This window comes from Naegleria gruberi (assembly GCF_000004985.1).
Source record: "Naegleria gruberi genomic scaffold NAEGRscaffold_3, whole genome shotgun sequence".
Taxonomy (NCBI): domain Eukaryota; phylum Heterolobosea; class Eutetramitea; order Acrasida; family Naegleriidae; genus Naegleria; species Naegleria gruberi.
In genome coordinates, this window is record NW_003163324.1 from 802199 (window position 1) to 827637 (window position 25439).

General features: G+C 35.0%; 11 protein-coding genes and 1 non-coding gene across 12 annotated transcripts; 6 read left to right on the plus strand and 6 right to left on the minus strand.

Annotated features, from left to right (window-relative positions):
- Positions 1-42: 42 nt before the first annotated feature.
- Positions 43-3954, minus strand: NAEGRDRAFT_45829 (uncharacterized protein; the record flags this gene model as incomplete). The annotated part of the gene is made up of 1 exon (XM_002682522.1): positions 43-3954. The coding sequence occupies one exon, from the start codon at positions 3952-3954 to the stop codon at positions 43-45; it is 3912 nt and encodes a 1303-aa protein (XP_002682568.1).
- Positions 3955-5166: 1212 nt separating this feature from the next.
- NAEGRDRAFT_78100 (CAP_ED domain-containing protein) lies at positions 5167-7627 on the plus strand. Its single transcript, XM_002682305.1, has one exon. It carries the CDS (start codon positions 5222-5224, stop codon positions 7604-7606), a length of 2385 nt encoding a protein of 794 aa, XP_002682351.1. The 5' UTR covers positions 5167-5221; the 3' UTR covers positions 7607-7627.
- An 870-nt stretch (positions 7628-8497) lies between these two features.
- On the minus strand, positions 8498-9288 carry NAEGRDRAFT_56763 (myb, DNA-binding protein). Its single transcript, XM_002682523.1, has one exon. It carries the CDS (start codon positions 9178-9180, stop codon positions 8536-8538), a length of 645 nt encoding a protein of 214 aa, XP_002682569.1. The 5' UTR covers positions 9181-9288; the 3' UTR covers positions 8498-8535.
- A 427-nt stretch (positions 9289-9715) lies between these two features.
- NAEGRDRAFT_55998 (Appr-1-p domain-containing protein) lies at positions 9716-10508 on the plus strand. Its single transcript, XM_002682306.1, has 2 exons — positions 9716-9947; positions 10024-10508. Exons 1-2 carry the CDS (start codon positions 9741-9743, stop codon positions 10477-10479), a joined length of 663 nt encoding a protein of 220 aa, XP_002682352.1. The 5' UTR covers positions 9716-9740; the 3' UTR covers positions 10480-10508.
- Positions 10509-10646: 138 nt separating this feature from the next.
- Positions 10647-11783, minus strand: NAEGRDRAFT_62489 (uncharacterized protein; the record flags this gene model as incomplete). Its single annotated transcript, XM_002682524.1, has 1 exon — positions 10647-11783. One exon carries the CDS (start codon positions 11781-11783, stop codon positions 10647-10649), a length of 1137 nt encoding a protein of 378 aa, XP_002682570.1.
- Positions 11784-11872: 89 nt separating this feature from the next.
- NAEGRDRAFT_t29 lies at positions 11873-11943 on the minus strand. Its single transcript has one exon. It is a non-coding gene; the product is annotated as a tRNA-Gln (tRNA).
- A 659-nt stretch (positions 11944-12602) lies between these two features.
- On the plus strand, positions 12603-14461 carry NAEGRDRAFT_78103 (ARF/SAR family small GTPase). Its single transcript, XM_002682307.1, has 3 exons — positions 12603-12880; positions 13346-13819; positions 13864-14461. Exons 1-3 carry the CDS (start codon positions 12754-12756, stop codon positions 14310-14312), a joined length of 1050 nt encoding a protein of 349 aa, XP_002682353.1. The 5' UTR covers positions 12603-12753; the 3' UTR covers positions 14313-14461.
- Positions 14462-14634: 173 nt separating this feature from the next.
- Positions 14635-16972, minus strand: NAEGRDRAFT_82919 (cysteinyl-tRNA synthetase; the record flags this gene model as incomplete). Its single annotated transcript, XM_002682525.1, has 3 exons — positions 14635-15340; positions 15404-16407; positions 16654-16972. The coding sequence occupies 3 exons, from the start codon at positions 16970-16972 to the stop codon at positions 14657-14659; spliced, it is 2007 nt and encodes a 668-aa protein (XP_002682571.1). The 3' UTR covers positions 14635-14656.
- A 263-nt stretch (positions 16973-17235) lies between these two features.
- Positions 17236-20518, minus strand: NAEGRDRAFT_62492 (uncharacterized protein; the record flags this gene model as incomplete). The annotated part of the gene is made up of 2 exons (XM_002682526.1): positions 17236-19728; positions 19802-20518. 2 exons carry the CDS (start codon positions 20516-20518, stop codon positions 17236-17238), a joined length of 3210 nt encoding a protein of 1069 aa, XP_002682572.1.
- A 162-nt stretch (positions 20519-20680) lies between these two features.
- On the plus strand, positions 20681-22078 carry NAEGRDRAFT_60240 (uncharacterized protein; the record flags this gene model as incomplete). The annotated part of the gene is made up of 1 exon (XM_002682308.1): positions 20681-22078. The coding sequence occupies one exon, from the start codon at positions 20681-20683 to the stop codon at positions 22076-22078; it is 1398 nt and encodes a 465-aa protein (XP_002682354.1).
- Positions 22079-22322: 244 nt separating this feature from the next.
- Positions 22323-22832, plus strand: NAEGRDRAFT_62494 (uncharacterized protein; the record flags this gene model as incomplete). Its single annotated transcript, XM_002682309.1, has 1 exon — positions 22323-22832. One exon carries the CDS (start codon positions 22323-22325, stop codon positions 22830-22832), a length of 510 nt encoding a protein of 169 aa, XP_002682355.1.
- Positions 22833-23276: 444 nt separating this feature from the next.
- NAEGRDRAFT_56766 (calponin homology domain protein) lies at positions 23277-24472 on the plus strand (the record flags this gene model as incomplete). The annotated part of the gene is made up of 2 exons (XM_002682310.1): positions 23277-23480; positions 23569-24472. Coding segments are annotated over exons 1-2 (1035 nt in total), but the record flags the coding sequence as incomplete, so codon positions are not given.
- Between the last annotated feature and the right edge of the window lie 967 nt (positions 24473-25439).

Genomic DNA, 25439 nt, shown 5'->3' on the forward strand with positions numbered 1-25439 from the left:
TGGTTTATAAAAAAGAACATTACCATTCGTTAAAGAATTCATTTATTTACTCAGAAAAAGAGAATATTTGATGGAAATATTGGTGTGCATTGAAGAAAGTTTTGTTCCTTCATCAGGAAGCTTGTCACATTCATCAATTACCTTTTGAACTAGATGGTGGATTGAAACATCCTTATTTCTCGTACTTTTCGCCTTGAGAGAACTCTTGGAAATGATTAACAAATGAACAATGCTGTCCATAGAAGAAAGTCTCTCAGCAAATGATTCCCAATATTTTTCCATATTGTAATGAACACTGCTCAATCTTCTCATACTCAAAAACTTGGATGTACTCTTCTCAGTTGAAGAAGGAGAAGAATAAATAGATGCTGTGGAAATAGCTAGTGGATTATTGGCAGTAGCATCAATTCTTGTTAAATTTTGTGAAGTTCTTGTAATTTCTTGTTGATTCTTCTTCTTTGCTTCCAAAATCTTCTTTTGAAGTAGTGGATCACGAATATCTTGTTCTTCAATTAGTAAATCTTTCAATCTTTGTATTGCTACATAGAGTGCTGTCTCTCCATATAAATTAGTTTTCTCAATTGAATATCTGTAATGTCTTGGATCTAGTCTTCTCTCCTTCAAAATAAATGAACTATTTTCATGATGTGCTTGATCCTCTTCACTGCTTTCATTGATGGTTGGTCTTCTCCTTCTGAAAAATCTACCAGATCTCGGCTCTGAATCCCTTGGAGTTTGTTGATCTTCAGGTGTAGTAGCACTTTGAGATCTTCTTGGAGTTTTGATGAGGTTGGAGAGTTTTTCAAATCCTTTTTTGAATCTGGCAGTACCTGGGCTTTGTTGAGGACTTGGTTGTGGCGAAATTTTCTTTTCAATTAATGAAACTTTCAACTGTGGAATATTCACTCTGCCACTATCTTGTAATGATGTAGATGTTCCACCAAGTTGGAAAGCAAGTTTGGCATTAGAAGGAAAGACTGTAGTATTAATGTCAGAGTCACTTGAGGACATTTGCTTTGAAACAGCTGTCAATCCCAAATCTGAAACATCCGTAGCTGAACAATCAGTATGTCTTCTGAAAGGAACCAGAGTTCTTCTCTTTTGTTGAATATCATCTTGATTCTCAGTGGCAACTGAGAGGAATAGCTCTACAACATTCGAATTATTAAACCAACATGCCAAGTGGAGTGGAGTGAATCCCTCATACTTGTCTGGTTCGTAAAATAATTTCTGATAGAGATCTTCTGGCAGTGAGAGGGCACATAAATGTAAGAATACAACATTATTGGACATGGCTGCCAGATGGAACAAGTTCAATCCATGAGCAATAGTCTTGACAGTACAACATGCCTTATAATCAATTTCATTCAAGAGGTATAACCACACTCTCATATAATTCTTTCTTTCAGCATCAGTTAAATCCTTATTCCAATTTCTAGAGTTGGTTCTAATGAATTTTTCCAGTGATCCCAATGGTGAATTTGGATAATAGGAAGGTTGATATCTCTCCAAGAACTCATCAGTCTCCATCTTGTCATTGTAATGCACAGAAAGAACACTTCTCATTAGAGCAGTTAGACCATTATCATCTCTCATATTGGCAAAAGTAATTGGCTCTGTATAGAAATCAATTAATAATTTCACAATTTCTGGATATCCTTTTGATGCTGCAATATGAAGTGATGTGACTCCAGAATCTCTCTTCTTGAGGGTAGGTGAAACCCCCAACAAGATCATTGTTTCTATGGATTTGTAATCTCTAGCATCTGCAGCCAAGTGAATAGCTGCATTACCATAGGTGTCCTTTCTGGCCCAGTCCAACTTTTTAACACCTGTTTTGGAGAGAGCCGTCAAGAGCATTGTCAAAACATCACAATTTCCTTTTGTGGCTGCTACATGAAGAGCTGTTCCTTCAATCTTGTTTGTGTAATTGAGATTAATGTCAAACTTGCTCAACATCAGTGCAACAACCTCAACTTGATTATATTGAATTGCTATCTGAAGTAATGAATTACCATTATGATTATCTCTTATATTGTTCACATTTGTATCATCGAGAACGCACTCCAACAATGCAACACAACCACTCTTAGTAGCATGAATGATAATGTTAGAGTTCTTAGCTACTTCTGAAAGTGGAGTCAGCTTGGGAATGTAAAATGATAGAGATGATCCAACTTGTTTCAGAGGAGTACTCACGCTTATTGGTGCAGCTCCCTTTGTTGGTGTTGATGGATCTTTTAGAGCAGAGGCTGCTACCTGATTAGAAAAACTCAATAAATTGGAAGAGGAGGCTGCCTTGATATGAATTGGAGAATTGGTGGAGGAACCTCTTCCAAACATGAGTTTAGTTGGAGTGTGAGGTGATTTGAGGTGTTCTACTAAGAGATCTGTTGCTGGTTTTGAAGCTTCTAGAGTAGGCACAGGTTTCTTTTGAGGAGAGAAGGCCAATCCATTATTATCCACTGCAGGTATTGGGCTTATTGGATTGATAGAATAATTGGTAGCACTTGCTGCAACACTATCACTAATGTGATGTTTGATATCGACAACAAAATCTTGGTGATGTGAAAATGATGAAGCTGCCATTGAATTGCTTCTTCTCTTTCCTTGGGCAGCTCTTTGTTTGGTATTCCTTCTTCTGGCTGTTTTGTTTCCCTGCTCATTGATGTGATTTGTAATTGAGGTCCCAACTCCAACTATTGCTCCATAAACTGCTCCAATATCAATACGAGGTGTCAGTAAATCGTGATCATTATAACTTGTCACACTTGATATCGATCTAACAGAAATCATTCCATCATGATGGAAAGGATCAGATTCATCCATAGAATTTTTAAAATTCAAATTGAGTGGATACTTTCCCTTTTCTGAATGAGATGGGGGGTGATCTGTTGTTGGATTACTATTTACTCTATGATGTTGTGGTTTGTTATGTGCTGGTGATGTAGGGTATGAATGAGAATTATCTGTTATCACTGAAACTGCTGATAGAGGTGTTGGGCTATTATTAGTAGTATTAATGGTTGAAGTTGGAGCCACTATATTATCATTAAATACTGATATCTTTACAGGTGACAGAGTTGGTGAGGCAGTTAAATTGATATGAGAAAATGAATTATTATGATCATTGATTGGGGAAGACACTCTATGAATGTTGGAAGAAGGAGGGCTTGTTGTAAGATTAGAGGAATTATTTTGAGTTGGTGATGATACATTGGAGGAATTAGTTGGTGGTGGATTTGTTGCTTTTTGAATATTATTACCAATTTGATAATTGTTATCATTATTGAGAGGTGCTGAACTATTTGGAGAGGTTACATTAGTGGTTTTGGAGGATGAGGATGGAGTTGATACATGATAGAAAGATTGAGATTTCTGATTTAACAATTGAGAGGATGAAGTGTTAAAATTCACAGGCACTCTTCTACCATTAATAATGGCAACATTATTACCTGACAGTGAGGAAGGGGTGGATGGAGTTTTCATTGCATAATCTATTGCTCCACCATTGCTGGGTTTTGGAGTACAGACAATATCATTGTCCCAGCCCTGATTGTTTCGTTGTGGTTGTAGTGGTGATTGCAAATCGTGTAAACCACTTGTAGGAGATACAAGTCTTTCTGCCGAAGGTGTCGATGGAGTTGGATAATTACTGGCATATCCTAGTCTATTGTTGTGTAATTTTGCCTCTCGTTCCATAGTTTCATGAATTTGTTGTTTCTTCGTTTGGACATGATTCAAATAGTTTGCCAAATGCTTGAACATTTTCCCAGAAAGTAGTTTCCCATTATTATTCGAATCTTCATGTGGTGAAGTTAGAGTATTGAGACTGGATGTATCATTGGAGCTTCTTGGTGTGATATTGTTTGAACTTCGTGGTGTGGATGGAGTTGTTGACATTCCTCCAACAGATGAATTACATGAAGTGGGCGACAGGGCATTATTCCTCATCATGAAAGGCACATGTTGTTGTGATTGTAATGTTGGTTTAAATGTTGAAGTGCTATTATTACTTCCATTATTATTTGAATTATTATTCCTATTATCTCCATGTTGTTCTTGTTGTTGCTGCTGCGGTAACGAAGAATAGGATGAAGGAGAGAGAATGATGGAACCACTATTATTGTTATTATTAATTATGGAGGATGAAGAAGTTGTTGATTGAATGGTTGCCGAAGTTGTGGAAACCGTTTGAAGATCAATACCATCCAACGAAAAGGGAATTGGTTGTTGTGCTACCTTTAAGGAGAGTCGTGTCGTGCAAATAGTTGGTGTTCCATCATCGTCATTGTCTTCTTCATCGAGAATAAATTATTATTATTATCGGTTATTGAAACTCTTGATGATGGGTTATTATTGAAGAGTTTGCTTCTCCCGCCGTTTTAGATGATGAGAGAGTAGTCTCATTTTCTGAAGAGGAATGTTGCGGTGCGTGAAGGTTATCTGTTAGCACGATTTTGTTATTATCTAATGAGAGTGTGTTATTATTATTGATTTTTGGTGCTGATGATGGTGAAAGAAGAAGAAGGTGTTGTTGATGAATTTGTTATTGTCTTCTGTCCACTACTTAGAATGGGGTTTAGTGAGTCCATCAATAATATTTTGTTATCACTTCCACCATTGTCAGCAGGCCAACGTTGCATTTTTATTGATAGCTGACTTTTAATATTGGCAAGAGAACACAAAAATTGACAGTGTCGGTGCGAACCAATGTGTTGGAAATCATACGAGAGCTCTTTGCCGGTTCCAGCACTTTTCAGTCACAATCAAGATATTTCAAAATCCAAAATGCTGACTATTATCCATTGTTTAATTTCCTTAACTAACTTGGTTCTTCATGAATGGATAAAGATCAATAATACATACAAAAGATGAATAAACACTAAACTATTTATTCTATAAAGTTTGCGCAGAGCTTTGGATAACAAACCGTTTGTTGGTTATTTATTGTGAAAAGAATTATTAAAAAACAAGTCTCTGCGGATACTAAGTAAGCATAATCGGATTAAAGCTCTCGGCACAAGTGGTTGCTCAATATTCCCATCTATCAACCATTGTCAAAATATCGACAAATATTCATATCGCTGTACATTTCAAACGGAAACTATTCATGAATAAGATACGCACCAATTCAAAGAGACTTTAAAACAAAATATCTTCATCATCACATCAAGTTTTTCTGAACATCCTCAACAGTAGGATCATCAAGAATACCAGAATGAATCGTAACATCGATTCCTCTCAAGTACATTTCAGGGCCACCAGCAGTTTGGATACTAGAACAACCCGCCATTTTCCCTTCTCTCGAACTCATACTGCCAGCCAAAACAAACGAAATAATGATGTACAAAACTCTTTCAATACATCAGCCAGCTATCCTTCCCCTTACAATCCCAATAAGAATAGTGATCCAAACAGTGTCAATCTATTCAATACACCTCTAAAATCAAAACCAATTCCCAATAATAATAATGCAAATATCTTTCCAAAACTTCCGAATGGTAAGGGACAAGCACTCCCTCCTCTTCAAAACAAACCTCCACCAACAACAGCTTCCTCAGGGTCTAGAAAGAAGGATATCTCTTCAACTCTTGATGATGAATTTGGTTCATCTGGACCATTAAATGAAATCAACTGGGAGAGAAAGACGAAGAAGAGACTGAAACCAATTTCTGCCTTTATCACTGAAACTATCAATGCTCAAGTGGCAGAAGAATCTGTAAATAGTTCAATCGTTACAACGGAAGAAGCAAGTAACAATGGAGGGGGAGGCACTTTCCTTACCGAACTCTCAAGATCAGCCTCTCCTATCGGAATGAATAGTAATAAGGAAAATAGAGTAGAAATTCAATCAAAGACTTTCTTCAAACAAAATCGAGCACCAACCACTAATCAAACAAATTTGGAACTCTATGTTGAGGATCCATTCGATGTTACTGATAGAAACAGTTGTGTCAAGAAAGCAATTAGTGGAACCATTAGACGTGTAAATATATTAACACACAAAAAATTCGAGTATTGGAAAAACAACTCTGATAACAAGTTTGTAGCTTCTGAACTTTTGACCAAGTTTCCTCAACAGGAGCTCGATGCCAGTTATCAAAGATCCCTTATGAGTAGGGCTAAGGAGTTAGACGACAGGCCTGATTTCACCAGACAAACCTTGGAACTGTTATTTTTGCCATTTAAAACTTTTGAGAATAATAATTTAGTGGAAACATCACTCAATCCAGAAGCAGAACAATCAGCTGCTCAAATCAACTCAGATGATGTTCAGAATACAGGTCCAAAGAGGGTTGCAGATAAAAAATTTGAAGACAAAATAGATGAAGAACTCAAACGAAGTGATGTGGTATTTAAGGAATTATTTACCAAATCCTATCAAATGGCCAAATCAACGATAACACATTCTTCAACTCTCAAAAATCCACTAGTTGGTATTTTGGCAGGATCAGACTTCTTACCTGCCTATCAATCCGAATATGTGACAATAGCAAAGCCAAAAGCAAAGAGAAAGGTGTTAAATAGTGATGTTTGGAGGAATGAATTTCTCGATGCTCAAATCAACCACCAACAAGATTTGCTTAACATTCTGGATACAAGATATGGAAATAGATACATTGTTGAACAGTCTCAAATTTATTTGGAAAAGTTGGTTCAAAGATCAGTGAAACGATCTGAGAGATTTGCTCTCAATGGCCTCAATGAAACTATTCAAAGAAAGCCTGGAGATATAACTTTTGAATCATTTTGGGATAGATACAGTAAAACTTTGGAAGTGGAAAAGACACAATTTTACCAGACAGTGCTTTTCTACAGAAGGTTATTGTTTCACTTGGAAACAATTCAAATTCCATCACCCGACAATTCTTATCTGATAAGATTACTCGAGAGTATAAGATTAAGACTAATTGAGAATCCAAGACAAGAATTGACAAAAGAGCATATTTTCTTTAGTAATATCAAACCATTGGTCGAGGAAATGTCAAGGTTTGATAAGCTTCATCCTGAAGATGGTGGAAGATTGGATGCATTCTTCAGTAATAGAGAGACCATTAAGGTTATTCAATTTTTTATTGCCGAGCTCAATATTAACAGTGATGATTTGTTTACAAACTTCTTACTCAAATTGAGAATTAAACATACAAAGGTTCTGGATGAGCTAAGAACCAGGCTTAAAGAAAGAGAAAGACAACAACAAGCACTGATCAAGAAGGTTGATCTCTTCCTTGTAGATGGTGCGGAAAAGAACTTTATCAGAGCGATGGTTATGGCTCTCCAACCTCACTCTGCACTGGCTGGTTCTTTAATTGTGAAGAAGGGTGATACTGCCAATGAAATGTTTTTCATTCTCAAAGGTTTTGTTGAGGTTATCACAGAGGGCATTGATCCAAAAGTCATTGCTACATTGGATGAAGGTAAATTCTTTGGGGAGGTTGGTGTCGTTCTCGATCAGACTAGAATGGCCACTGTAAGGGCTGGGTCGCACTGTGACTTGTTTGTGCTTAGTAAGAGTGCATTGAAGAGAATTGAGGAAGAATTTCCAGAACCTTGTCAAAAGATTAGGGATAAGGCAATTGAAAGACTTAACTCTGTAAAATAAATTAATTTATTTTTAAACTGCAACAACATTAAAATACAATCCCGCTCAAATAAAACTCTAACAACTACAAAAAAAATGAACGTAAAGGAGATGTTTGATAGTGTGGCCCTCAGCCTCATTGCCTTTCTTGAATCACATGAAGGAGTAAAAAATGTTCAATTATTTGAAACAAAACCAACAGCACAAGCTCAAATAGATAATTGGGAAAAAACAAACAAGACACAATTACCATCGGAACTTAAATCATTCTTATTATACTCGAATGGATTTCTTTTAAAATGGAAAATTAGTTTATCTGATGAAAAGGAAGTTCAGATGGGATACATGTCAATACATTCTATTGAAAAAATTGTGGAAGTGAAAAAGAAGGATGATGACACTGAATCTTCTCATCCTTTCCATTCCGCATTCGAGCTTAGCAATTCAACAAGTCATTGTAGTGGTAGAGTGTGTTTTGTATATAAGGACAGTCCACAAAATCCTGCTTCGGCTGAGATATGGTACCAAGATCTTGGCCTTAATTGGTGGTTTATTTCCAAGACCTTTGTCGAATATTTCAGATTAATGATTCTGCATTTGGGATTACCGAATTGGCAGATGGTTTTTACTGATACCGGTCTTCCCTCAATAACAAAACAATGGATTCGGTTCTTGTCACCTCAAAGATTAATAATTGATTTGAGCAGAGTATGCTTAAATAGCGAGTCTCTAATGGAATTACCAGAGGAAAGTATGAATCAATTATTTAGAGTTGAATCCGTTTCCAGACTCAAAGAACTCCAAAACCAAAACAAGAAAAAGAAGAAGAAGGTTGTAAAAAAGAAGGCAAAGATTGATTTGAAAAAATTGGATGCCATGGCTTCAAAGACTAAAAAGAAAGAAAAGGTTGTAGAGAAGAAATAGTTTGATTTTACTGTACATTGTGTTATTTACATTTTTTCCATTTGTTCTCGTTCCTCTGAATAACGAATTGAGAGGTACCACTTTTGAGCATGACTAGCACATTGTCTTCTACCTCTAGTTTTGACATACTTGGTACTAATCATCTTCCAGTTGTGACCGCATTCCTTTAAGCCCTTCAAAAATCTTTGATGTTCATCATCTGACCACCATCCAGTATTGAATTGACCCTTTGTAGTGTGCTTCTTCTTCTTTCTAATGACAGGAGTTGTGGTTGTGGTCTTTTTCTTAACTTGTTTTGGAGATGATTGCTTTTTTGGTTTCTTGACTTCCTCTGATGACGAACAAGAGGAGACTGTTTCATCGTCGTCATGACTATCACTTGGTTGAGTATATTCTTCCTCTGCATCTTCTCCAGAATCAGATGAGGTTAAAGGAGAATCCAATTCTTCTTTCTTCTCTTTGTATTCTTTGATTTCGTTTGTTGAAAATTGGTCTTGCAAGGAATCGATTGATTTTGTTGGACTAGTTAACGACTCGGCATACCATCTATTGATCATCATCTTTCTTGGTTTGGAGATTCCAACACCAGAGTATGTACAAGCAAGATCCCAAGCTGTGTTGTTACTGTTTGATTTCGATCCCTTTTGGTGATGGTTGTTGGAGAAGGTCATTGTAAAACTGCTTGTGCCGATTGATGGTGGTAGATTATTAGTTTGGGAAGGAACATATTGATTAGTTACGGAGCATGATGTAGTTGTGGAGAGGAGTGAGTGGATGTTCCTTTTCACTTCCCAAAATAATGACTTGCTTTCTTTGTAAATGTCTCTTATTGGACTATGCTTGATGGACAATACAATAATCCTGAAATTTAGGATGAACCTCAAATGAATTCATTGAATAATAGGTCATCTTTGCAAAATGTCATCATTGAAAGATGACCTATTGAAAAGTAATGGATCTAGTACTGAAAGAGATCTTTGTTAGTACTAACGAATATTCTTTGGACGAATCATTTCAATTAATTGATACAATATAATATTCAAATCTTCAATATTCGAATGATTACGTTTTAACTGAAAATTTCATAAGTCTCAATTAAATTTTAATACTTTTAATACTTGAACCTTCATTTCACAGTTCACTGTTACAATTCAATTTGAAACTAAACTGTATAAATTTAAAAATAGAACAAAATTCATAAAAAATATCAAAATATCAACCTTGAAACAATATGAAGTCTTCATCATCTTCTAATAGTGGAATTGCATTTGGAAAGGAATCTGTTCTCTTACTTGAAAATGTATTTTCTGATATTGATCCTCGATTTGTCCTTCAGGTAAGAAAGGGAGATTTGACCATGGAAAAAGTCGATGTCATTGTGAATGCTGCTAACTGTAGACTTCAACACATGTCTGGTTTGGCCGGAGCTATTGTAAAGGTATGTATGATCATGATCTGTATTTTAATTTTTTGATTTTATGATGATGCTATGAAATAATAATAATTAATTCTAGAATGGAGGTCAAATTATTCAGAAGGAAAGTAATAAATTGATTAAAGATTTGGGAAGAGAATTAGAAAATGGTGAAGTTGTGGAAACAATTAGTGGAGATTTACCTTGTAAAACATTATATCACGCTGTAGGACCTATTTGGAGTAGTAGAAAGGCAAATGATTTCAAAACTCTTGGAGCTGAACAGGAAGATTTCGAATTGGGAATGTGTGTTGAAGCCTCACTTAATATGGCAGTAGAATCTGGTTTGTCTAGCATTTCTCTTCCTGCCATTTCGTCTGGAATTTTCGGTTTCCCAAAGGATAGATGTGCCAAGGTATTGTTTAATACGGTGACTGAGTTTTTGAAATCCAACAAGGATAACATTAAGGCCGATCGATTTGAGGTCAGATTTACCAACTTTGATGATGAGACATGTAATATTTTCTCTAAGGAATTCAAGAGTAGATTTAATTAAATATCACCTTATTTATCTATCCATAAAAACCTAATAGTACGAAGTTGTCTTTATAATCTTCCTCAATGAGATTGGGTTTATGATCGTGTTTTTTCTCAATTGATAGTCCAACATGAAACTTGGCCCAATCTCCTCTTCCAATTTGAATTTTGTTCAAGTTAGTGCTCTCAATCTTGTGGATTAGTCGTAAACACAACGAATTCTCCAGTATCCAATCGGTAAAATGAATGTGTAAAATATTCCATGGCGTATAGCCAGTAAGAGCACAATCCACCTCCGATAGTAGTTGTCCAGTCATACATAATCAAGTGATCATAGTGTTTTGCAGAGAAATTCTCCTCATCTTCAATTCCAAGAAATTGTCTTCTTAGTTTAGGATAGGTTGTTGGAAGTAATGGATCTGGTGTGTAGGCAAACCAATGATGATAGGTAAGAATATCAGAAAACGTTTTCAATGGCTCTAAAATTGAATTATTAAGTGGCGTAAAGTTGAAAACGGATGGATCTGAACGAGTGTGGAATATTATCTCATTATAATTAGGTGGAGGTGGGTTATCTGTTCTAAAGGTTTTAAATTCATCCAATATGTTCAATAATAAATCAATAGTTCTCATCTCTTTAATAATATCTGTCATGAAGTTATTGACAAATCCATGTTTCTTTGGTGGTTCTGATTCAGAATTGGTTGGAAACATCTTATTCCAAATATTTACAATAAAATTTGATGTGTTAGGAGTATGAAGCTTTGTGTATGGATCAATTGCTTCATTTGAATAAATAACCTCAACATTTGATGTATAAGCAAAATGAGAGAGGAGGCAAAATTTGTGAAATTTCATCATTACATTATTATTCTCTTTCGAACAAAAATCTCTCAACATCCATCCAATAATTCTACATGGTTGAGTGATAGAATATTCCATACATCCCCCATAATTAATAAACTGGCCATAAATCTCATTAGAAAAATCATTAGAACTTTTTAAAACCATTGGGTTGAACAGTAATTCCTTAAATAATTCCAAACAGGAAACAGTTCCCCTTTTACCCTTAATATAATTTCTAAAATCACCAAATGAGTCCCAAATATTGACAACCCTCACACTCGTACTACCATCATCATTATTAATAAATAATTTTTTACAAATATTAAACAATTCATTGGAGTAAATAAAATCATCACATTCTAGGAGTAAATTACATATGTGAGAGTTGACTTGTCTCAATGAAGCGATCGAGGGCTGATCAAGAAAGATGCAAACTTCAGAGAGCAGAAAGGAATCATACAGTATTTCTCTACCCATTTTTTTTGATTGTGCATTTGTAAAATTGATTTAGCATATGTTCTTGCTAAATCAAAAGAAGAAAAAAAATTCATGGCTCGCCACGTTTACCGTCTCGGGAGGAATCGAACCTCCGTCAATGGATTCAAAGTCCACTATGCTACCATTACACCACGAGACGAGCACATTTATGATATTTCGATACGAATAATTAACTGGATTGGAACATAAAAGCACACGACATTCTTGTTACATATTGAAAAGTAGTGTAGTATCGTCTTCATTTCCCCAATACTCCAAATTGGTAAAATATTTAGTATGAACAACCGTTTCGAATAAATTTCTTGCTTAATCACTGATTCAACAAAATTCGGAAAAAGTTACCCAAACATGAACTTGTCCTTCACTGAAATAACGTTGCCAAACGTTCTCCAATTTCACTAACGTTACCCAAACACTTTACAATATTCTTACCACACAACACAATAACTCTCAAAAAGAACAATCATCTCTCAAGTGTTCATTCATCTTATGTTTCACTTATATATGATGATATCAATATCTTTTTCAATCATTACATATGATATCAAATGATTTGTTTTTATGTAAAAAAAAAGAATTCTCTATATCTCTAGTCATAAAAGGCGTTTATTCAATGAATATTATGTTTGTTCCTCACTCACTTTTCATTGTTTTATGAAAATGATGAAGGGGTGTTTGAGGTATTTTAATGTTGAATCTGTTGTGCTGATGAAATTAGGTCCTCACAAATGCCATCATAAACTGCTACAAGTCAGCCATCACTATCCCTTTAAAAAAAACAACTCAAAAAAATTTTCCAACAACAACTACCCCAATTATCCAACAAATTTGCGAGAGGTATCTCAGTCCCCAGTAAATTTTAGACAACTTTATACATTGGATAATACATCACCTAAACTAGACTAATCCTCCCTCACTTTACGAATATATAACATCATCCTTCTTCAACATGTGCTTTGGAAATTCAGAGAGCAAGAAGCCAGCTACCACCCAACCTACACAACCTACACAGCCAGTAGCAGCAGCTAAACCACCTAAAAAGATTCTTCTCGTAGGTGCTGGTGATTCTGGAAAGAGTAAGTAATTATACAAAATGTATTGATATGATTCATCACAATTATTGTTTATTCTCTCCACCAAACTTTCTCATGTATTAATTTTGCTCCTTGGTATTGATGATTCACTGAATATGTTTACGTGATGATACCACAACCTTCTACTATACTTTTTTTGGAAATTTTTGCAATATAATGATAATCATCCTACTATTGACACTTGTTTGCTGTTGTGCATGTGGTCATGATAATGATATTCTGTTCCTTGATGATGCGAATCGAAACTTTCCCTCCAAATCTTTTCCGTAAATTTTACATATTCATGAAAAATGGCTCAATTTGAAATGGTGGCCCATGTATGATGAATGTGCTATTCGTACTACTATTTTGATCACAATGCTAATATTGTTGTTGTTGTTGTTATTATTGATGAATGATATGATATTCATCATAATAATAATATTATTGTTATCAAATAATATATAGGTACCATCTTTAAACAAATGAGATTAATCTATAATAATGGATTTACAACTGATGAAAAGGCTAAAGTTAGACCAATGATCTATGAGAACATTCTCCGTAACATGATGGTTCTTATTCAAGCTACCAAGACACTTTCGCTTCAAATTTCTACAGAAGAAAATAGAGAACGTGCCGAAAAGATTGAAAGTTTAGAACAAAAGATTCTTCTTGCTCCAGACAGAGTTTGGGATTCTAATTTGGCTCAAGATATTGCTGAATTGTGGAAGGAACCAGCCATTCTTCAAGCCATGTCGAGAAGAAACGAATTCCAAATTGAAGATTCTGCTTCATACTACTTTGATAACTTGGAAAGAATTGGTCTTTCTGATTATATGCCAAGTGAAGAAGATGTCGTCAGAGCTAGAATTAAGACAACTGGTCTTATTGAACAACCATTTACTTTCAAGAATCTTCCATTCTGTATGATCGACGTTGGTAAGTATTCCGAGTTTATTGAGATATTCTAACAATAATAATAGGTGGTCAAAGAACCGAACGTAAAAAGTGGATTCACCACTTCCAAGGAGTTGATAGTATCTTGTTTGTTTGTTCATTGAGTGAATTTGACCAAAAATGTTACGAAGATGATACAACTAACAGAATGAAGGAAAGTTTACAACTCTTTGCTGATTACATCAACTCAAAGTGGTTTGCCGATACTTTAGTTTATTTGCTTTTCAACAAACACGACTTGTTCTTGAGAAAGATTGAAAATGGTGCCAGATTAGTTGATACATTCGAAGATTATAAAGGACCAGAAAATGATGGAGAAGCTGCTAAAGATTTTATCAAGGAAACTTACAAGGAAAAGGATACTGAAAACAGACTCAGAAATGTCTTCTTTGTTACTGCTTTGGATAAAGCCAATCTGAAGGAACGTCTGGAAGAAATTGTTGCTGACATGATCTCTGCTGAGAACGATGTCTAAGTGAAGGAAGAATAATTTATCACTGCATCTATTTAGAAAATCCTAAACATTCTTGTAATTCATATTAATCCTCACCAATTTTGCATTTCCACTCATTATAATCTCACTAAGTTGTAGTTTTAACAATAAAAATCCAAAACAAATTATTTAAAATACCTTTCGTTTTATTAGCCGTTCGCCATTTACAGAAAAGGTCCTTACTAAACTTTGTTTTTGCCTTTGTGAACTATCAGCAAAAATGTTCTAAAACGATTCTGAGCGTTTTGGGAAATGTTGTCATTAATTAATTTTGATAAAATGCACCAAAATATACAAATAATTTGAAAAGAATATTTCTAGTTTATTTATTTAAGTTCTGTAACAGCAAGCCCATTCTTGTGAACCAAAGTCTCTGCATCTTGGACAGCCTTTTTCTTGGCTTCTTGTTGAGTGAAAAGTTTCTTTTGTTTATCTAGAGCCTTAGAAAGATTCTTCTTGGCACTCTTTGTCACTTCGACACCATCCTTATCCTTAGTTGGGAGGCCAGTTTCATCCCATTCAGAGAACTGGGAAGCATATTCTCCTTGTTTGAAAAATTCGAGTGGATCAATCAATGATGTTTCGTATTCTTTTTGAGCAGTGGCAAGTTTTTCTTCAGATTTCTTGAGAGCATCAAGTTTGGCTTGTTTTTCATTTGCTTTCTTTTCTTCTCTTTCTCTCAAAAGTTCATTCTTATCGGCCAACTTCCAAGATGTTGTTTCCTTCTTATCTTCTAATCTAATTCCAAGACCTGGAAGAACATCATCTCTCAAAGAATCACAAGTTTGTAAAATTCTTTGTTCCTTCTTGTCATTCTTGTCACGAGCAATGTTTCTAATTTCAGATCTAAAGTCAGAGAGAGCATTAATGATTGGAGCAACATTTTCTTCATAGCTTTCACCTCCAGAAACTGGGAAACCGAATGTATCAACACCATCAACCAAACCAAAAACTGAGAAAATTCTAGTGACATAGTAACCAACTTGCTTCAAAAGTGGAACACTTGGATACTTTGGAGCATCAGCACTGTGTTGATCACCTCCTTGTTTGACAAATTCATTGAATTTTTCAACATTCTTCTTTTCCAAATAAGTGTTAGTTGCCTTGATCAAAGATTGGAGAGTTATCATACATTTAATGGTATCGAATGAATTTCTCAAAGCAGTATCAACGTCAAGTTTGCTCTTTGACAAGGTTTCACTCAATTCAAAATCAGCTTGATCCCATTTTTCAATACTCTTACCAGTCTTGGTAACATAATCTCTGAAAATAATCTTTAAATTACCAAAGAATTCTTGGAATGATTTTTCAATAGACTTGGCATATTCCATAGTTGTTTCAGAATATTCCATTTCATCATCAAATTTACGATAGAGGAACATCATTCTGATTTGACGAGCAGTGTACTTTTCAAGAGCTTGTCTAATGGTAATAAAGTTCTTCTTTGATTTAGACATGGACATTCCATCAATGGACAAGTGACCAGTGTGAAGGAAATAATTGACCCATTGTCTTGAACCAAGATAAGCTTCAGATTGAGCAAGTTCATTATCGTGGTGAGGGAACTTCAAGTCGATACCACCACAGTGAACATCCAAAGTAGCATCATTAGCAGATCTACCAGCCAATTTAGCAGCTTGTTGAAGTGCATAACAAGCCATAGCACTACATTCAATGTGCCATCCAGGTCTACCTTTACCCCATTTACTATCCCATTCTGGTTCACCTGGCTTTGAGGTCTTCCACAAAGCAAAGTCCTTCTTTGATTTCTTTTTAAAAACTTTCTTTTCAGTTTCAGATTCACCTTCACCATCCATCAAACGTTCTTCACAATTAACATTCCATGGTTCCAATTTACCATAAACATGTTTTTGATTTTGTTGGAAAGCTTCAACATCAAAGTAAACATTTCCACCTTCTTCATAAGCAAAACCATTATCAATAATTTGTTGAATAAAACTAACAACTTCATCAATATGTTCAGTAACTCTAACAAGAACTGTTGGTGTCTTGACTTGAAGTTGTTTCATATCTTCCCAGAACAAATGTTCATAATAACGTGGAACAGACAAAAAGTCTGGTTGAGAAATTAAATCAGCACTCAATCCAGCTTCAACAACAGCATTCACAAGTGCTTTAAATTCATCAAGAATTTGTCCCAATGTAAGTTGTTTAGCCTTTACCTTTTCTTCTTGATCAATCTTTAACTTTTGTTGCAAATTCAAAAGGTATTCTTGTAATTTACTATTTGATTCCGATGATGGAAGGCTTGTAAGTTTTTCTAAAAGTGATGAAGCATTATTTTCCAAGGCTACTCTATTACTCTTCTTGATAATCTTATCATCAATATCGGTAATATTTTCAATATAAATAACATTAAAGTTGAAATAATCTTCCAAAATTCTGCGAACAATATCAAAACCAACATAGGTTCTGGCATGTCCCATATGACTCCAATCATAAACTGTTGGACCACAAGTGTACCAAGTAATGGTATTACTATTGTCTTGTAAGATGAACTTTTCCTTCTGACAAGTCAAGGAATTGTACACTTCAATACCAGTGTCTCTTCCTTGTGGTTTGAACCATTCTGGTTGTTGTACTGATGGTTTTTGTCCACTTGTTGTTGTTTGTGGTAGCATTTCTTTTTTTTCAAAGTAATTATTTTTAAATTATTATTTTTTTTAATTTTATGTGTTTGGGTGATGGTGCAATTTTGTTATGAAACTTTAAATTTGAATTTCCCATCTAAATTTCACAACTTTCCAAGAATAGATCCTGGCTCTTACAATTAAAAAGTACAGTAAGAAGAAGTAATTAAGAAGAAATAGGTTGACATCCAATAACTATTGGAATGATTTCTCTCACTTGAGACTTTATATAAATTCACACCCCTTAATTATTTTCACATCCACATTTCCTTTACAAGTCTTGACATGCCTTTTTCAAATTCTAATAAGAATATTTCCTCTGGAGTTTTACCTTCGTATTCATTGACAATGATAGGCTGTGGTGGTTCTTCATGTGTAACATTTACAGGAGTAGTTGTCTCAGTAAGTGGGTCATCCTCAGAATCTTCATCATCAGAAAGTTCAATTACTCTTTGTTCAACAACTGAAGAATTAGCATTATGGCCCTGTTGTTGGGAGGAAGGTTCTGACTTCTTATTGTCAACTGGTTCTTGTGTTTTGTTTTTGGACTTCTTTGCATCTTGTTGCTGTTTTTTCTTATTCTTGCTCTTGGAACCTTTCTTATTCTTCTTATTTTTCTTCTTTGGGTCTTCCTTTGGTGCTGTTGGCTGATCTTCTTTCTTTGTGGAATCACCTCTCAACAAATGTGAAATATCCTTCACTATTAATGGTTCATTATAAACATTCTTTTGTGGTTTAGGTGGAACAGTATTTGTTGGCTTTGGAGAAGTAATTTTCTTATCATCCACTTGTTGATTATTCTTGCCATTGGCAGATGTACCCTTCTTGTCTTGGGACATGCCGACGATTCCAATACCAAGTATACCATTCATCAATTTAGAATAAAAGTCCTCATTAAAATCATTTGGAAGTTCTCCCTTCTTTTTCATTTCCATAAATCTCATAGTTTCCTCCCTAATTATTTCTTCTCTACTATTTCCATTTGATGATGGTTGTTGTGGTGGTTTAATTGATTTGATAGGTTCTGTCTGGATTGGTTTTGGTGGTTCAGAAACATCATGCCTAGAATCTAAGAAATTCAAAATCTTAAACTTGGTAAATACAAATTCACTAATATTGTCACCATAGTCATTCAAGGTGATGTAAAATGTCCTAGCTTTTGCACTGACATCTCTCAGTGCCTCAAATTTACTATTAAATATAATATCTGTTAAAATTTCTTCACCCTTGTTCTTTTCAAATCTCTTTCTTCCACTCTCAAATCCCAATAATCCAGTCATTGTATTAATTGAATTGTATTGAAGCTCAATCAAGCTCATGTCAATTCCTGGCTTTCCAAAGGGACTATTAGGATTGGGTACCTTTTTAATAATATCCAATAAAAGCTCCAAATATCCTTTTGATATCAGTGTATTATTCACTTGTTCCGAAATTTGTTTTAGTAAGAGAGGTTTTCCCCAACATTCAGGATTTTGACAACTATTACCAATGGTAATAATGGCAAAATTTTTAGCTTCCACATCAATAATTTGATGGGAAAGCTTATACAATGCAATTAGTGTCTTTTCATCAGAAACTATTGCTTCCTTGACATCAAAATTCTCCACTGAAAGGTATGCATAACATTGGGCAATATATACAGCTTTGACAACTGGCATTCGTTGAACAGCCAATGATCTAGAGACTTGTAGTAATATTGGAGATAGAGCCACAAGTCCATTCATTTCATAAATAGTTCTGCTAATATCTGAAGAGCCTCCTCTTGCAATAGAAGCAAGAGCAGAAACAGAGGCATCCAAAAGGTCACATAATTGATGATCGCACTCTCCAATGTCAAGAATTATATAATCGATCAAGGAAAGTTGTTGAATGATTTGTCTTAGAGCATCGCCATCCTCATATTGCACAATTCTTCTCCTGAGTGAACAATCAGTATCCACACTACACAAATCAGTTACTGCTCTTGTTGAGAAGAGTTTCAATTCTTGATCATCCCACAAACACAGAGAATCCAATATACTATCAATACCATTTAAAATTAGAGATCGTTCCTCCTCTTCCTTGAATATTTCCTCCAGAACACTCTTGTTTTCCTTCTTATTTTGTATGTCTATTTTATCAAAATCTTCTGACATGGCCCTAGAGCATTCATTTACTGCACTAGCAATATAATCTACGAGTAATACTGCGCCCATACTCCTACAATTTATATCAGTGGGAGATGAGGCAAGACAATAAATGTCCAAAATATTTAATCCAAAATCATTCTCATCATTTACAAGATCTTCGTCGTAATCGGTAAAGTTTTCAGAATTTTGAAATTCCATCTCATTGGATATTTCTTCCATTGAAGGTTTATAACCAAAAACTTCTGCACATTTTTTCTTCTCATACTCCACAATAGATTTAGCATAATAATCACAATATTTACAAATATTAACTACTGATTGTTCCAAGGCATCCAAATCACTTTTGGTTTTGTTTTGTTTCTTTGACATTTCATTAATATGATATGATGTTCCATGTAGAGTTCTCAGGCTATCAAAAACATCCTCCTTACTTCCCAAAAGTAATGTAAAGTCAATATCACACTTGTGTGAATGTCTTCCATTATTATTTTGATAATTTTTTTCCTGGGAATCCATTTGTGAATTGATACTGACTTGTTCTAAAAGTGCTGTGAAATTCATATATGCTTCCTTATATTTCTTCATGCATATAAGAGCATGTCCTTTAATTATATAAGCCTTTTATAATTATTTTGATGAATTTTAAATTGATTGAATAAATATGAATATTAAATATTAATATAATACTTACTGAATGATAGGAAGAATTTTGTCGCAGAACTGAATCACAATCCACAACTGCTTTAGAATATACATGATGTCCGATAAATGCTATGGCTCTCAAAATATACAATGTAAAGGTACAAGGAGAAAGTGGAAGAGAACTTGAAGAACAAGAAATATCATGAAAGCCCAGAGATGAGTGTAAATCCTGCCTATGTTGGTCATCATCAAAAAGTGTTGATTCCAATATAAAAGGAGGTTCCTGTGTTTGACAATTTTGTAGATCATCCAAGACTCCTCCTTCTTCATCATCCTTCACTATGGTAACATATAAATTTTGTTTCAAACCGAGAGAGGTTGTAAAACATCCTATAGCAATTTCATACTTTTGATGATGAAGAAATGAAATTCCTTTAGTGTAGCCTGCAATTATCTTTTTCAATGCAAACTTTTTTCGTTGTTCAAATATTGTGTTTGGTGTGGAATTATCCATTATATTCTGTTGGTCCATATTATCTGTTGATGATGACACTACTAGTGATGATGAAGTTTCTATCATTTCTCGAGAAGGTGATGATGAATTTGCCTTTTCATGTTTGGCATTACTATGATTTTGTTGTGTAGTATTATTATTATTATTTGATGATGTACTATTCTTTCGTTTTGGTGTTTGCTTTTTCGATTTCTTCTTATTTGCATCACCTTTTTGTTTTGATGATGACTTGGAGTCGGAATTGGATGGCATTTTATGTATTTTTTATTCTTGATAACAAAAATTGATGAGGGAAGACATTGCTTTTTGATCTACGGCAATAAGATTGATAATTTATTAGTGGTCTTTCATTACTTCATAAACTATATTATAAATTAATAATAATAGCCATTCAATAATTCTTTAAAAGAAAAAATGAGTTTTGATGGTTTTGAAGAAATTGCAAGCACGTTGATTCAAGCCAATCACGTGAAACAAGCTTTGCAAGCTGTAAACAAACAGCAAAAGATGTACAAAACACTCCTCTCACAAAGACAATTACCAAAGGAGGGATTTTCGGATCAACAGATTGAGTCCTTGCTTTCCTTCTTTGCATCAATGGATACGAATAATTATGAAAATCATATCGGAATTGGAGAAAGAGAAGGAAGAGTGTTTAGTAAATTGGTGGAAAAGAGACACTTCTACCTCAGTCATGGTATTGGAAGATCTGGAGAATTAACATCAAATCAACCAAAAGCAGCTGGATCCTCTATTATTTTACAGTTGTGTAACTATCTTGTCAATCATGCAATTCAATTAGCAGGATGTAAAAATGTAAAGAAATCAATTGTTGTGCCAATGTGTACAGGAATGACACTTGCCTTGTGTCTGAGATCCTTGGCCAACAGTTTGGAACAGCCCAATAAGAAGTATGTCATTTGGCCAAGAATAGATCAACAATCTGTCCTCAAATCTATTGACACTGCTGGATTTACACCAATAGTCATTGAGAATGTTTTAAATGAGGATGGATCTATTGAGGCAAATCTACAATCTATTGAAAGCAAGATACAACAAGTTGGAGCTGAAAATATTTTGTGTGTCTTGTCGACAACAAGTTGTTTTGCACCTCGAGTTCCAGATGATGTTTTTGAAATTGGAAAGATTTGTTTCAAGTATGGAATTGGACAAGTTGTAAATAATGCCTATGGAGTTCAATCAAAAATAATTATGGAGAGAATTAACAAGACAATTGCCAGTTCAAAATCAACCATTACTTGTTTCGTTCAGAGTACTGATAAGAACTTTATGGTACCTGTCGGAGGAGCTGTTGTTTCCAGTGGTAGTGATATCACCTTTATTGATAAGGTGTCGAAAATATATGCAGGAAGAGCATCCATGACACCAATTCTTGACCTATTCATCACTCTTCTATCAATGGGTAAAGATGGATGGGAGAAGCTTCTCGCAGAACGAGAGGTGCTATTTCAACATTTTGTTTCTGAGATTGAATCCAAATTAACCAATACCCAATCTAAATTTTCCTTAATACGAGGCTCTTTACAGAGAAACCAAATTTCATTTGCTCTTTCCATTGATTTACCAAAGGAGGAGGCACTAAAGGTGGGCGTATCGCTTTTTTACAGAAATTGTACTGGTCCTCGGGTAGTTCTGAAAGGTAGCTCAAAAACAGTACTCCCCCATCTTTCATTTGTTGGATATGGTTCTCATACTGATTCCTATCCTCATCATTACATTACGCTTGCTTGCGCTATTGGTATTGAAAAGGAGGAAATTGAATCCTTCTTAACCTTGCTTAATAAAGTTTAATCAAGACTACAATATATCTCACATCATCCCGCGTACAGTAAGATACATCATTATACTACCGTAATAAATAAAATATTGGTCGGCCGAACTGCAATGATTGTTACCGGAATTTCTACCGGTCATCGCTCCTTCTATGTGTGACCATTCATGACATTGAGGGGTGTTGTGATGTTCACAAACAGACAAATCCTCAATGTTATTAAGGGCGGCGTAACTAGTTGAGAGATTCGTTGATAGGAAAAGAATGTCTCAATGTTCTAGTGCTTCATCAGAGAGGTCGTTTGTTATTTCTTCTTCACTTTCAAATCATTGCCAAGCAAGACAAGAAGAATTTGAAGAAAATCTCGAAGAGAATACTATTATAAGCAATAGTGTAGATTTATTTTCTTCATCAACAACCTTATCAGCGAGCAGCAGAGATGATGAGGATACTGATGATGACACTGAGAATGACTTGGATAACGATTCATCATCCACCACTGCTTCCAGTAGTATAGCAATTCCTTCTTCCCCCAAGAATTGTTATCAAGATAATTTAATGGGTCCCTTCTCCTTCCCTCCCAAGACAAATATTCGTCATCATGAGCAACAACATCGTCATCGTCGTTCATTCATGAATGCTGCATCAGACAATCGCAATACAACAATAACACACGCGTTGAATCATAGACCCTTCATCCACACACACAGAAACAGACCCTCTAGAATATTGGTATTTGATGAGTACAATAACGGAGATCAAGGGCAGGCTTAATATCCAAAAATCTGTACTGACTCACCTTAATAAGATTCTCAATGGTAGCTTTAAAAATTTTGGAGATTTTCAGATTCTGACAAAATACTGATACTGATCAAGAATACCTTATTGAACAAATTGAGAAGCCAAATACAAGATTTGATTAAATCACATCTCTAATCAGATCCTGTTTATTAAATAAAAAAAACAATTTTGAATTAATTTACATTGATTGTTCTTGAATATTGTAAACATCTAGTTCACTGATAATGTTGAAATGATATTGATCAATTTGGTTCAAGTAATTGGGTGTTGAGTTTCATGTTTTAGGATAACACTCATTAAAACTTCACTGCACCCATCAAAATTTATTATTTTTTAGTGTGATGATGAATGGAAACTCGTCCATCATATCGATGTTGTCATCTAACTTCTGTCAGACATCACTATTCAAAAAAAAACCTCTCTTCACACCAACACCATCGATCAAGCAAAACTGTTCGATATTTACACAACACAAAATAATAATTCATCATGTCTACCAAACGAGGAAAGGAAGCCATTCTCAAATTCTGTCAACGTGCCTGTCAAGAACGTGGCGTTGAAGTAAAGAATTTATCAACATCTTTTGCTGATGGTTTGGCATTTGCTGCCATCGTTGATAGTGTATGTATTGATTCTTTTAACATTCCCTAACCTTCCTCTTTCACTTTTTTGTATTCTATATATGATTTAACTCTTTCTAACATTATAGCAAAGACCAGAACTCTTGACAAACATGGGTTTAACTTTCAAGACCATCCAGGATGATTTTGGTCGTGTTGAAAGACTTCAATGGGCTTTCGATCAAGCAGAACAATTGGGCATTCCACGTCTATTGGATCCAGAAGATATCGATCCAGAAAAACCAGATGAAAGATCCATCATTACATATCTCTCGGCTGTTTATAAATTCTTTAAGGAAAATGCAGGATCAGGTGCTGCTTCTTCTGAACAACAAGCCTCCGAAACAACTTCTGCCGCCACTTCTCCAGAAGCTACTGCAGCAGAAACAACACCAATTGAACAACAATCAACTACAGAAGAAAATGGCGCCACTTCTACTACTGAAGAGGCTGTGGTTGTAGAACCAACTGCTGCTACTGCTGAAGAGACACCAGCTGCTGTTGTAGAAGAGACACCAGTCGAACCAACACCTTCACCAACAACTGAAGAGCAACCAACTGAAGAAACAACTCAACAACCAACTGAAGAAGCTACTGTCGTTGAAGCTGTTGTTGAGTCTGGAACTAATGAACTTGTTGCTGAAAAGACTGAATTGACTGATGATGAAAAATTGATTTTACAAGATAATACTGAAGTTCATGTTGATGTTGTTACTCCACAACCAAGTGTTGAAGAAACTTTCCCATCTTCTCTTTCCACAACTGCTAGTGCTGGAGGTGCTTCAATTGCTGAAGAGCAATCACTCTCAGAAACTAAATCAGATAGCTCATCTGATTCTGAAGAAGAAGAATCTGTTCCTGTTGTTGATAAAAGATCACCACGTCGTGTTACTGAAAGAGTTGCAAGTGTTGTTTCTCAAGTTACTGCAACAACTCCAACTAGAGATTGGTCCTTTGATGATTCTGATGATGAGGATAATTCATCTCGTGGTCGTAATACTGGATCTTCATTGGCTTCTCAAGAAAGAGTTAATGAATTGAGAGATAAGATTGAACAACTCAAGCAAAATGTCAAGCAAGAACAACTTGATAAGGAACGTCTCAAGAAGCGTGAAATGGAATTGGAAAATGAACTTCAAAAGTATTTGAATGATTTGAAACGTGCTCGTTCTGAAGTTGAAGAAGCCAAATTGCAAGGAAAGCAAGAAAAGGAGTTGGAATACGAAGCTCGTCACAAGGTTGAAATTGAAAAGTCTAACCTTTACAATGAAAACAGAAAGTTGTTGGAAACTATTTCTGATTTGGAAAGACAAGTTAGAGAAAACCAACAAGGTGAAAAGTCATTGAATAAGGATATTCAAAAATTGCAAAGAACTATTGAAAAACTTCAAGCTGAAAAGAACAGTGAAGTTGAAGACAAGCTCAGATTGGAAAATGACGTTTCTGATTTGAAGAGACAATTAACTACTGTTACTTCTCAATTCAAGACTTCCCAACAAGTTAGCTCAAATGCTGAACTAGAATTACAATCATTGAAGAACTTCTTTGAAAAGGAAAAGAGAAACAGAAAGTTGCTCAACCAAGAAATTAAGGATCTCAAAGGTGAACGTGATGCATTGACCCTTGAATTGGAAGATGTTCGTGATGAAATTCACAAGTTTGAAATCCGTATCAAGGAAGTTGAAATGGAAAAGGAACAAGAAGCTAGAAAACTCAAAGTTGAATTGGAAGAAAGAGTTAATATGGATAATCGTATGAAGCAAATCAGAAAGGACGTTACTGACATGAAGTACAAGGTTGAACAAGAAAGACAAAACGTTCTCACTGTTGAAGCTCAAAAACGTAAGCTCGAAGAAGAACTTGCTCTTTCACACACCAAGTATGACCAATTACAACAAGAATTCTCTGCTATGAAGAGAGAAGTCAAGAAGGCCGAACGTGAAGTTCAAAAGGCTGAAAA